Source organism: Hypanus sabinus, chromosome 6, assembly GCF_030144855.1.
Source record: "Hypanus sabinus isolate sHypSab1 chromosome 6, sHypSab1.hap1, whole genome shotgun sequence".
In the NCBI taxonomy this organism is placed as follows: Eukaryota; Metazoa; Chordata; class Chondrichthyes; order Myliobatiformes; family Dasyatidae; genus Hypanus; species Hypanus sabinus.
In genome coordinates, this window is record NC_082711.1 from 58861756 (window position 1) to 58874791 (window position 13036).

Consider the following 13036-nt stretch of genomic DNA (forward strand, 5'->3'; position numbering starts at 1 on the left):
TAGCATTGTTTTCCCATCCTGGTTTCAAACTGTTGGCATGGACTCTTGACATTTACAGATCAAAACAAAAGCTTGCAAGTGCAAAAATAAGAAATCATGTGCCCCACATTGTTTAGATAGATAATTTACTGACTTTGGGGCAATCTTATGATTTATAGAAGGCAACCACAAACCATTTACACTTCCATGAACTGTTCTTTAGTCCTCTCAAGTTTCTTACAGGCTCCAATATACGCAGCTAAGTAGAATTTCATTCCAAACTGTCAAAATAAATCTGCTTTTCCTTGCGGTCTGCTGCACAGCAAACATTGACAACAAAAAGAGAATGTCATTGCCTTAAATATGGTTCAAGCAAACGGAACTCCATTTATGGCTTTTTAGTGTAAGGCACGGAAATCTGGTTGACAACTGAGCAGATTGGTCCTGAATCAAGTGCACTGAAGCAACAACGGGGACATTGCTGAAAGAAATAGCCACACTATTCATATTGGCATTCTGCTTTGATTGAATTTGAGAAGTACATCTAGATATCATTCATAAATTACTATTGCAACTCCCTCCCTAAAAGAATTGCTATAAATGAAACAGAAGTAGAAGTCACTACACCGAAATGTCAGAGATTTGACAGGGTTATTGGAGCAGGGTTAAAGCGAAAACCCATAAAAGGGTGACTATAACCATCAAAATTTTCAGGGCTGGCATTTAAAAATTGCATTTACAGTAATTTTCACATTACCATCAATTCCTTTGCTAAGTGGCTCAACTGAGAACTTACTGGGCAAACCCACATATGCTAGTTGGCTTTTTGTAATTTCTCATTTATTGAAAGACAATTTACTGAACTGCAAATGAACAATTGCTTTAGATAGGATGTTGCAATATCAATATTTGTAATTATATAGTACAGCTACACTTAATTTTGCAACCCAAACTTTTTATACTGTCTACACTCTTAGAATCTTATTGTCGTTGCATTCCACTCCCATTGCAGCTGTGGTTAAGTTGATTAAGGTTATTTCTTGTACAAATATTCTACCACATCTCAGTGGAGTTTTGCAACTGGATTTCTGGGGAAAAGGAACATGATAATTTCAAGTTCCAAGTACATTTATGATCAAAGTACGTATATTATATACAACATTGAGATTTGTCTTCTTGCAGGCAGCCACAAAACAAAGAAACACAATAGCATCACAAACAAGAGAAAACTTACAGATGCTGGAAATTCAAACAACACACACTAAATGCTGGAGGAACTCAGCAGGCCAGGCAGCATTTATGGAAAAAAGTACAGTTGACACTTCAGGTCAAAACCCTTCGGCAGGACTGAAGAAGAAAAGCTGAGGAGTAGATTTGAAAGGTGGGGGAGGAAGGGAGAGAGAAATGCCGGGCGATAGGTAAAATATGGAGGAAGAGGGATGAAGCTAAGAAATGGGAAGTTGATTGGTGAAAGAGACAGAAGGCCGTGTGTATTGTACATGCAAACCTGGGGAAAGTACCTCTTATGTGCATGCAACACTATAAAGTTTCAGCAGCAATACAGTCTGGTTTTGCTGTTAACAAACACTATTTTTTTAGTAACTACATAATACAGTAACTTAAACCAGGTAAACCAAGGGTTAGCAGTGTTATTTAGCAGTGTTATGCATATATAGGTGTATAGATAAAGTTCCCCGAGCAAATTCAAGCTCAGGTGGTAAGAGTTACAGTCTCACGATGGTATGTAATGAAGTTCAGTTCAGTTCACATCCATGGAATTTGAAGCGAGAAAGAGATATTTGTATCCAAGGCAAAATCCACGATAGGAGAAAAACAAATAAACAGGTATCGTTCATCTTCCCGTTGTCCTCCGAATCCTCACACAAAGTACCACCAACGGTAGCTTATCACAAAAGGGACCATCTTCAAGGGAACCTCCACCAAGGCAAAGGTCGACACAGTAGTTACCCCAAACACACAACATGATAGCCACTTATCCAGTTGCACAACATACAAAATAACTCCAACAGTGATTTGCCACGGGGGTGCCTTTCTTCGGTGAACTACCACACCCAAACAAAGGGCAAACACACACGTGGTATTCACAAAGGTTTTCCCCTCACCAGAGAACCCACTTCTGCAGATTAACTCTGTGACAAACACACTTTCATATCCGAATTGAAACAAACTCACCCTCACGGGCTACTTGGAGAGAGGGTCCAAACAATGATCTCTTTGTCACTAGGTTTCTTCTGTTTCAAACCTTCTTCTCCTCTCCTCTCTCTGCAAACTTCTTCTAGTTGCAGCCATCTGGTGAGAGCCACTTATCAATACTCCAGATTGATGTCAACTCACCCCTTTTGGGCTACTGAAAATTTAAACCAGTGACTGCACTCACTAGAGTCTTTCATTAACCGAAACAATCTGGACCCTGACAGTGTGTCTCTCTCTTTGCGTCTGCGAGAGAATCATCTGACCCTTCAAAACAAGCCGCAAACTGGTATAAACATTCACTGTCCATCAAATAACTCCACCTCTCTCTCTCTCTCTCTCTCTCTCTCTCAACATGGCAACTCAGCAATTCTTTAGTCAGCAGAAATCCAACAGTGTCCAAAAGTCAGTCTCATTCTCTCGGCCACTTAAAGTGACAGTCCACAGGAAAAAAAATGAACCCTAGGGGTATATAACACATGGAAGAAAGAAAAAAAAGGGGGGCAGGGATGGAGCACCAGAGGGAGGCAATGGGGTGATGGGCAGGCAAGGAGATAACATGAGGGAGGGATAAGGGAATGGGATATAGTGAAGTGGCAGGGGGAGGGGGGGACATTACAGTAAGTTTGAGAAGTCGATGTTCATGTCACCAGGTTGGAGGCTACCCAAATGGAATACAAGGTGTTGCTCCTCCAACCTTAGTGTGTCCTTATCCCGACAGAGGATAATAGAACTACTTTAAAAACAAGCACACATCAAAAACTATCAAACACATAATGTGTGAACAAAATTAAACAAATAACACACAGAACATGAACTGCAGAGTCTCTGAAAGTGAGTCCTCAGCCACGGTACCAATTCAGGCCGAGGCAAGTGAAGCTAGTCTAGCAGCCCAGTAACTACAGGCCACAGCCACTGAGCTGAGCGCTGATGGCTGCAGGCCACAACATCACAGAGTCACTTCAGCACTGAAGTGAGTAAGCCTCACTGAGTGGTGAGCTGAACACCGGTTTGTCCTTCACCCTCACCCTTGACACCTTAGACATTTTAAATCTGCCTCACGAATTAAATAGGTCAAACACCAGTTTGCTTTTTTGCTCTCAGGCCCAGGCTTCACACTTCAATCTGGCACCAAATCTGCTCTAGCAATGGCCGTTATAGCTGTACCTGGATTCTCGAGAGTCCAGTTCGCCAATTCCTGCAGGATACCACAAAAACCCCAGATCATACAAACAGTTCAAAAGTACAGCTCCCAAAGGCAAATTACACACTGTGGATTTCAGTGATCATAGTGCAGAAAAAGTATAATTAACAGAATAGTTAGAGTTTTGTTTGCTGTCTGTCTCACCAGTGGCATCTCCGATAATCTATGCAAATTTGAGATGGTGTGTCAATTACTTATTAATGAAAAAGTAATGAATGGGGATGGTGTTAGAATATCAATTGGCACAAGCAAAAGGGCCATTAAATGTTTTCCATTCAAGCCTGCAAAAAAAATCACTTCAGAGGTTAGCCTCCCTGCTTCATATGAAAGTCTGAAGTTAGGGCACATTCCCATTGATATTGAATGCCATCCTTTTAATATGAGCGCAAACAATGCACCTTGGTAGGATATTTATATGGTGAGGTGAACATCACTCATCTTAATGCCATCAACTAAACTTGCACACATTTGCATCTTTTAAAGGGGTCACTGAATGCAAAGAAAAACACTCTCTGTTTTTGTTCCATTCACATCCAAATGACATATGGCCAATATCAAACAACAACACACACAAAATGCTGGTGGAACACAGCAGGCCATGCAGCATCTATAGGGAGAAGCACTGTCGACGTTTCGGGCCGAGAACCTTCGACGTTTCTCCCTATAGATGCTGCCTGGCCTGCTGTGTTCCACCAGCATTTTGTGAGTTGTTGTTGTTTGAATTTCCAGCATCTGCAGATTTCCTCGTGTTATGGCCAATATCAGCCAGCTTCTTGATCAATAGGACATAGCACACATGCTCCATTTACTCAGTAAGCAATTGAAAGAATTTTAATCATCTGTTAATAAACATAAAATAAAATGCAGTCAATCTTGTCAAATATATTTATTGCTTATGGAAACAAATGATAAGTTAGGCATTTAACTTACAGATTGGGGAAAATACAAAGAAAGAATAGGGATAAGACTCCCATCTACTAATGAGTTATTTCCTCAACTAAAGAAAGTCAAAACCAGAATACACAAAAGCAAGACACTGTTCATTTAAACAGTTGCACTGAAACTGAGGATCAAGGCTCTCAATTAGTATAATTTATACAGGGTTTCTTCCACTGTGGGAGGAATGACCTTACATTGCCCTGCTCCTCGGGAGGATTTTCTTTGAAAAGATTTTTTTTTTAGCTAGTTACACCAGTAGAGATTGAATTCTACATTCAGGCTTGAAGTATTTAATCATATGGAGGGGCGGGGAAATTATTCAGCTTTGTGCTGACAGTGGCCATCTGTACTCTTACCTCTTTGAAGATGAATCTGTACAAGATATTACAATATATTGTAGAGAAACCAGAATTTCCATCAACATACCCAAGGCAAAGGAAAGACATTTTAGTTAATGCCAGGGTTTGAACTCACATAAAATGCTGGATAGTATTTTATAAATCCATGTGAGTACCAAGTTGTCAGCTGGTACTTTCCACAATCCAGATCTACGTGCTGACGGATGTAGTGAAAGTGGGTGCATGTGCTATGAAGGCTCTGCAAAGACAGGATACAATTTAAGGCTCTCCTGCTAAGCACACTGAGGAGATGAAACCCATGAAAAATCAAACCATTAAGAAAAATATCTGTTAGGTCAATAAAATGTGAACCTTGCACATGAATAGAATTCTGTGGTATGTAATGTGAATTTTGCCATACTGTATCATATACTTGCAGATTTTATGAATAACCCATTGCTTAGTCATTAATGTTTAAACATTAATCAGTCTAGGAAAACATCATCAGTAGCCACTCAATTACAATACTCATTAACCAAAAGATAAAGTCATATTTTCATCCAGGCATTACCAGTTCTAGTTTACAGTCTGCGATGGAAAAAATGAAAAAGATTTAGAGAGACTGGCTCCAGAGTTATAAGATACGACAGATATCTGTTAAGTTTTGAACTCAGTCTATGAAACCATTCTTGTTTTAAATGGATGATAACCATACACTAACACATATCATCAATCTAAAACGTATGAAGTGAAAAACCTCCAAGGACAAACCAGAGCACATATCTACCAGCTGATTCCTGAGCACACATTTAGTACGAAGGACTGCAGGCAGAGGTCTCGTGTGTTCCTTAGCGTGTGGTCTACTGTAAAACTTACCTTGCTTACAAAACCAATTTAATTGTCCACTTGAATTTGGAGCAACAGTGGTAGAATAATATGGATATTTTACTGCAGTTATTCCTGGATGGAAACATTAATTTTTACTCCATTCTGCATCATGATAAATAAACCATCTTTATTTCATTTGCACTCGTTACTATTTAAACGGATCTTATGCAAATAGCATGCTGTGCAGCCAATTAATTCAATTAACTATCATTAAAATAGAACTCGTGTATCCACCTCAATACAGGTTAAGGTTAGTAAAACTGCAAGTACATACCTCTTTCAGTTCTTAAAATGCAACCCCTAAAATATTCTAAACTATTGTTGCCTTTAACTGTTGTAGCTGTCTTTACTATCTACAGACTGCACAAGTGCTATTATAAAGTTAGCAAGCCATAGACCACAGGAGCAAAATTAGGCCAATCAGCACATCAGATCTGCTCCTCCATTCCATCATGGTCAATTTGTTATCCCTCTGAACTCCATTCTCCTCCCTTCTCCCCGTTAATTTTTGATACCCTGACTTGGACTCCGCAACTGTTTGTGACAATAGATTCCATAGATTCACTACATTCTGGCTAAAGAAATTCTCCCTCATCTCTGTTCTAAATAAACATTCCTCTATTCTGAGGCTGTGCCCTCTGTTCCTAGACTCACCTACTATAGGAAATGTCCTCTCCACATCCACCCTATCTAGGGCTTTCAATATTCAATAGATTTCAGTGATATTCTTCTAAACTTTAGCAAGTGCAGACCCAGAGCCTAAGGGTTTTCATACATTAACCTTGTGGAATTTACTGTTAAGATTGGATGGCACAGTAGCATACTACAGCGACACTACTACAGCTCGGGCCATCAGAGTTTGAGCTCGATTCCGATGTCATCTGTAAGGAATCTGTACCTCCTCCCAGTGAAATACATGGGTTTTCTCCATGTACTCCAGTTTCCTCCTACTGTCTCAAAATGTACTGGTTCGTAGGTTAATTGGTCACTGAAAGTTGCCTCATGGTTAGGCTAGGGTTAAATTGGGGGTTGCTGGGCAGTGCAGTTTGAAGGGATGGAAGGCCCATTCCATACTATACCTCAAAAAATAAATAAAATAAACATTTCCATAAGTATAATCTACCTCATTCTATGTTAATACAATTGAACACCTAAAATAGGTTACCATTACTTGCTTAATACAGTGCTTAACGGCACATTACATTAAAGAATCAAAGTTATACTGTATGGAAACAGGCTCTTTGGCCCAAATTGTCCAAGCCAAACAAGGAGCTTTCCTAAGCTAGTCCTAGTTGCCTGAATTTGGCCTATAGCCCTATAAAGCTCTTACAGCCATGAATATGTTCCAAGTGTCCTTTAAGTATTTTAACTATGCCCCTGTTCCCTGACAGCTCATTCTATACACCCGCCACCATGTGTGGAAGAAATTTTTGCCAGCAATTTCATCCCTTGCTTCCTCAATGTCCAAGGAGAAACTGGGCCAGAGCCTAGGGATTTATTCACATTAATGGAACTCAAGACACCTCTTTCATAATATTGCTATGTTCCAGGACATCACTGTTATTTTCCCCAAACTCCCCAGCTTCCACGACCTTCGCCACAGTAAACAGAGGTCACTGAAAATCTTAACCATCTCCCAGGGCTCCAAACATAGATGATAACACTGATCTTTGAGTGGCCCTGCCCTCTCCCTAGTTAACTATTTGCTCTTCTATACGTATAGAATGTCTGGATTTTCTTTTAACACATCTACCAAAGATTTCTCATGCCCCCTTCTTTTCCCTCCTGATTAAGTGTGGGCCTACATTTCTTATACTCAAGGAATTTGTTAGATCCCAGCTGCAAATAGGTGATAGATTCCCAAATTCTCCAACATTGCCCTTCACCCAAAAAGGAACACAACTCTGCCCATCTCGCGTCTGAAAGCCTCCCACTTGCCAGACATCCTTTTACTTACTAAGAGCTGCTCCTGATCAAACTTTCCAATTTATTGTTTAATGCCACCAAATTAACATGCACCAAATTAGAATTTTAACTTGTGGATCACTCCTGTTTTTTCTTTCTCACAACTATTTTAAAAACAGGATTATGTCACCAGTCCTAAAGTACTCCCCCAGGCATTGAATCAGACTCATTCTCCAAGAGGAAGTCGAGGATGCCCTTTCTCTGGAGGGCCATCTTCATACTGCCTGAGGAAACCTTCCCAGACATACGTAACAAATTCTGCATCATCTAATCACTTAGTACTGGGCAGTCTCGGTCAGTATTTCAAAGGATAAACTCACTTACTACTACAACTTCATTATTCTTACAGCTATTTATGATCTTCCTATGCATTTGTTCTTCTAAAATCCACCTTCAGTGCAATCCCAAAGCAATCACACCCTTCATATTTCTATCTATATACAGCCACTCTAGATGTTCCTCCTGAATATACTCTTAAGTACTGCCAAGGTATTCTCCCGAATTGAAACCGCAGCTCCTTCCCCTCTTTTTACCCAACTTCTATCACGCTTTATGATATCAGTACCTTCCAACAATATGCTACCACTCTTGTGCATTCCTCAACTGTGCTTCTGCAATAGCAATAATTTCACAATCCCATTGTGATAGGATGGATCAAAAGCCCTCCCAAAGTTCCTATGAATGGCTTGTAACCCGCACAGTTCACAAGCCAGAAATGTGCTCGCAAAATGACCATCTATATGCCAGAAGACGCCTGCAGCCCCAGAGCTGTCGGCAAATCCATCCCAGTCATTTCTCAAACACTCATTTGTATGTATGCGTTTTATAAAAGTTGGATGTTTTAAAGCTGGTAAGGGCCTGTAGTCAAGGCTGGGTCTGGAAATATGAAGCAGGATTCCAACAGACGGTGTTCTATTTAAAAAAAATCACTTAATGGCAACATGAAAGAAACCTATATGCAACTTCAAAGGAAATATGCACATTAGTCGAGGTAACATGATAGACGATCCGAAAAGGGAGCTAGATCATTTGCAACACACAGACTGGATACATTAATTTCTACAGTAAATGGAACTTTCAAGCAATTTATCTTCAAAGGGATATATTCTTCCTGGTGAGGGCTGGTATATTATATGTTTATAAATTTAACTTATTTACACTTACAAACCTAATTTTTCCACGCACTACAAAACTTTCTTCTGTCCAGCCCCCAACTGGCAGGGAGCTGCAGGCTTCAGTTGCTGCCGATGGTGGACAGTTCTAGGGTTTAGAGCCAGTGATGGTGAGAGAAAGTGAGAGATGCATTTCCAAGTAGGCACGGTAGCACTATGCTTTACTGCACAGGCATTCCAGGTTCAATTCCCACGCTGCCTGTAAGGAGTTTGTACGTTCTCTCCGCGACTGCACGAGTTTCCTCTGGGTCCTCAGGTTTCCTCCCACAATCCAAAGACCCTCCAGTTGGTAGGTTATTTGGCCATTGTAAATTGTCCCATGATGAGGCTAGGATTAAACCAGGGGATTGCTGGGTGAACTTGCAAGCGATGGTGTTCCATGTTCCCATACCCTTTGTCCTAGTTTTGTGCAGGGCAGTCCCAGCAGCTCAGCTATGGTGATTTGCTCAGCTGTTTGGGTGATTTGCAACAGAAACTTGATGTTCCTCTCTACCTTATATAATTTTAAGGCATGATTTCTTGTAGCCCAATTTATTTATAACTGAGTTTGAAATCTCAGATCAGGTTTACTCGTCAGACCGCTTATTACTAACCGGGAAGCACAGCATCTGCGGGAAAACTTTCTTCATAGTGTTCGATGTTTTCACTCTGGCTCTCCCAGTCCTATCCAAAGCAGTACTCCTTGTGATATCAAGACATGGTTGAGCACAGTAGATACAGCAAACATGATGGGACCAGCTAACACCTTGTTGTTGCACTGAAATCCTAATGCTTCAAAAGTAGCTGCAACTCTGGCCAAGCTTGTGCAGTTACAATACTGGCATCTATCTGACCACATGGAAAACTGCTTTGTTATGTACATCTTCATTAGAAATTGCAATAGAAACGCCAATTATCATCCAATCAGTCCACTATGATTCATTAAGGTGATGATGTGACATGTTCCTCTCTTATCGAACATTTTTATACTTCTTAAACTGTAATTTATAGGTTTTTAAAAAAATTATTATTACAAATAACAATGCACTGCTGCCGCAAATCAACAAATTTCACAACATATGCCAGTGATATTAAACCTGATTCTGATTATTAAGCAGCCGTTTTGTCTGTCATGCCCAACCTGGATTTCGACAAGATTCCCTGGCTTCAGGTCTCATCACAGCCCTGATTTAAACATGGACAAAGCAGCCAAACTCTTGAGCTGATCTAGAATGACTGTACTCGATACCAAGGCATTTGATGGAGAGTATGGTGTTAAGGATCCCCGCTAAAACTGAAGTCAATGTTATCAAAGATAAACATACAGAGGTGATTGTGCAGATCAGATCATCTTCCCAGCCACAGGACATCACTGTGTCCTTCAGGTACTGCCTTAGGCCCAACCTTCTTTCCAACACAAAGTACTGGTACAGGTTGAGTATCCCTTAATTGAAATGCTTGTGGCCAGAAGGGTTTTGAATTTTGGATTATTTTGGGGGATTTTTGAATATACAATGAATAGCTTGGGATCACCATCTTTCCCAACTCTGAATTTATGTGCAACCAGTAAGCAGTCTTCTCTTATTCTTGTTCATCACACACACACCATTTACCGCTGAGTCACCATCACCTAATCTGCCACTTCAATGAACAGAAACCCAAAGTTCAAAGTAAGTGTATTATCAAGTGACATACATGTACGCAACTGAACTCCTCACTGTTCTTGTCTAGAACAGCAGGTCTGCTGCTTGGTATCCTGAGGCAAATGACCCTCTTTCAGACATCCCAAAACCCTCCAGTTAGGAGTGTAATAGAATATGCTCTGTTTGCCTCAAAGACTTCAACTCCAATAATTCTCAGGAAGCTCAACAAGACTGAAGATGATGTAACTTATTTGATTGGTATCAACAACCTAAACATTAATTCCCTCCATCACAGGCATGCAAAGGCAGCAGTAGAAAAGTCCGCAGTACATTACATCAACAAAATTCAGTGCTCTCACTCCTCAGGGCATTTTAACGTTACCTTCCTAACCTGCAATCTTTGCTCTAAAGGAGAAAGGGGGCAGCAGCCTGAGAATGCCACCGTCTGCAGATCCCCCCCCCCCCCCCAAGTCACATACATCCTGACTTGAAAAATATATTGTCATTCCTTCTCTGCAACCGGGCCTATATTCCAAATTCACGTGCCAATAACCCGGATTGTCGCTGACCTTCTCTTGCTCTCCCTCAGTAATAATATTAATTGTAAATTCCAGTCCTTGGTATTGAATAAAATGATCTTAATATATGTTTAGAATATTTTCAATCATCTAACTCACAAACAGCTCCAATACCCTTTTTGCTGTTTAGAAATCATTTTTTTATCTGTTTAGATTTTCCCCTCAACTAAAAAAGCCAGTTTTTATGGTTTTAATACACTGAGGTATTTCTATATCATAACAATGTGCTTGATTCCTTTGGTCTGCTCTCCACATTATAAGTGAATTCAATGGATATTCATGAATGGCACAAGGAGATAAGAAGCAATACACTACACTAAAATTGTCTTAAAATTAACATGTGGAGTTTTCAACAATTCTGTTTGACCTTATAAAACAAAAGGAATCAATGCTCTGCATTATGGGTAATTTTAGACAGTTCTGAGGAAAGAAAATCTTTCAGAGTTAACATCTGCTTTCATTTCATGATTGGAACTAAGCACACCCAGGCTTTTGTCCAACATACTCTGTTGATGACATATGGATACCTTAAAGAGATTGATGGTTATCTGTTTCATAAAACAAGTGGATGGGACTAATAATTGGATTTAACTTTTGTCAATTTATTGCAGCACACCACAAAACTAACTCCAAGAAGAACATTTCTTTGCAATAGGATATCATGCAGATTGGATCAAACAATATCTCCTGATATCATTTAAAAACACAAGTGAGAGAGGCAGAGAGAAAGTTTTTGGGAACAAGAATTAAGTTTTGAAGATGCACAGATTTATATAAGAACATTATTTGCCACTGAAAAGCAAATAATTCAAGGCACTTTACTACAGAGCCTTAATGCAAGTGTTGTGCTTTTAACAACAGAAGGGACCTCATTTCTACTGAGCATCATCAGAAATAATTTTGGAAATATCTGTGGATTTATTGCCGGCAAGTTGTTGCCAAATTCTTTTGCTGGTCCAAATAACTCAATATGAGCAATGTGCAGTGTTAGTGCTAGCTTGCCTTTATTATGAAAGTGATTTGCATTAATAAAGATTTGTACTCCATCTCTTTATATAATATTATAGCATAAATTCTTAATTATTATGTAAATATTGCATGAGAGACTAATGAAGAATCCTCTATGTATTCAACACTCCATGGTGCAGATATGCCTGCATTTATATGGATTAGCATTAATGTGCTAAATATCCAAGGACTAAAGATCAAACAACAGTTTACAGTGGGGTACTAACAGCCAACAAACAAACAACCACTCAAATCTGTTGACAAAACAAAATGCTCAGTATGACACTCTAAATGTAAAGTATGTAGAGGCTTCTTAAAACTGCCATAGCTTCAATTTATTCCCTTTCCAAAATCAAGTCCAGATTATTTCTTCCAGACTTTCCACCCCACACTCAGCATCTCATCTCATGCTTCGCTCTCAGGTCTTGTGAGCATTCTCTCAAAAATAATATTAATCAAAACTGGATATTTGAAGGTCTTCTCAAGTCTATGGTTATTCATTTACAACTTCTCCCTCCAGACCTTTTGCTCGTATTATTTATGAAGCTCCATGAGATGCTTTATACATTTAAAAAGGGGCTGGATAAATACAAGCTGATGTTGAAAGGGATTTAAATAGAAACCTTTAACCGTGCGCGCAAATCAGAATCAACTTTTTCCAGAGTCTGTCTACGTTCTGCATTTGGATATGGTTATTCTATATCTGGTTTATGTCACAATTTTAAGCCACATTTGAACTTGGCATTGTTTCGTTTCAATGCAAAACAAATAACATTTTAAGGACAGACTTTACATTATCTACAAAATGACTGCAACATATGATCCAAAGGCAACAGTAACACACATGCAAAATATTTACTGTTGCAGTTAGAATTATGAAAAACAAATCAAAACACTTTATGGATGTTGCAACGTACTCTCATGTTCCTCACAAGATGGAAGCAGGCCATTTGGCCCATTGGGTCTATGCCAGCTCTTGGAGCATTCCAATCAGTCCAATTCCCCCACCTATTGTTCCCTCAAATGTTCATCAACTTCCCATTTATTCTGCTATCACTCACTTATATTAAAGGCAGGTCAGAGCTGTCATTAAACATACCAACAAGTCGGTGCGATATGGGAGAAGACCATG

General features: G+C 39.6%; 1 protein-coding gene across 3 annotated transcripts in view; it reads right to left on the reverse strand.

The window, feature by feature from the left end:
- fam171a1 (family with sequence similarity 171 member A1) overlaps positions 1-13036 on the reverse strand; it is a 170105-nt gene that overhangs the window by 91420 nt on the left and 65649 nt on the right. Inside the window, exon 1 of one of the 3 annotated variants that reach the window (XM_059972236.1) lies at positions 3358-3471. The exons of the other annotated variants lie outside the window; for them this stretch is intronic. Within the exon in view, the coding sequence (XP_059828219.1) occupies positions 3358-3418 (61 nt within the window). The 5' untranslated portion in view covers positions 3419-3471. Of the gene's footprint in view, positions 1-3357; positions 3472-13036 lie in introns of those variants that run through there. 3 annotated transcript variants of the gene reach the window in all.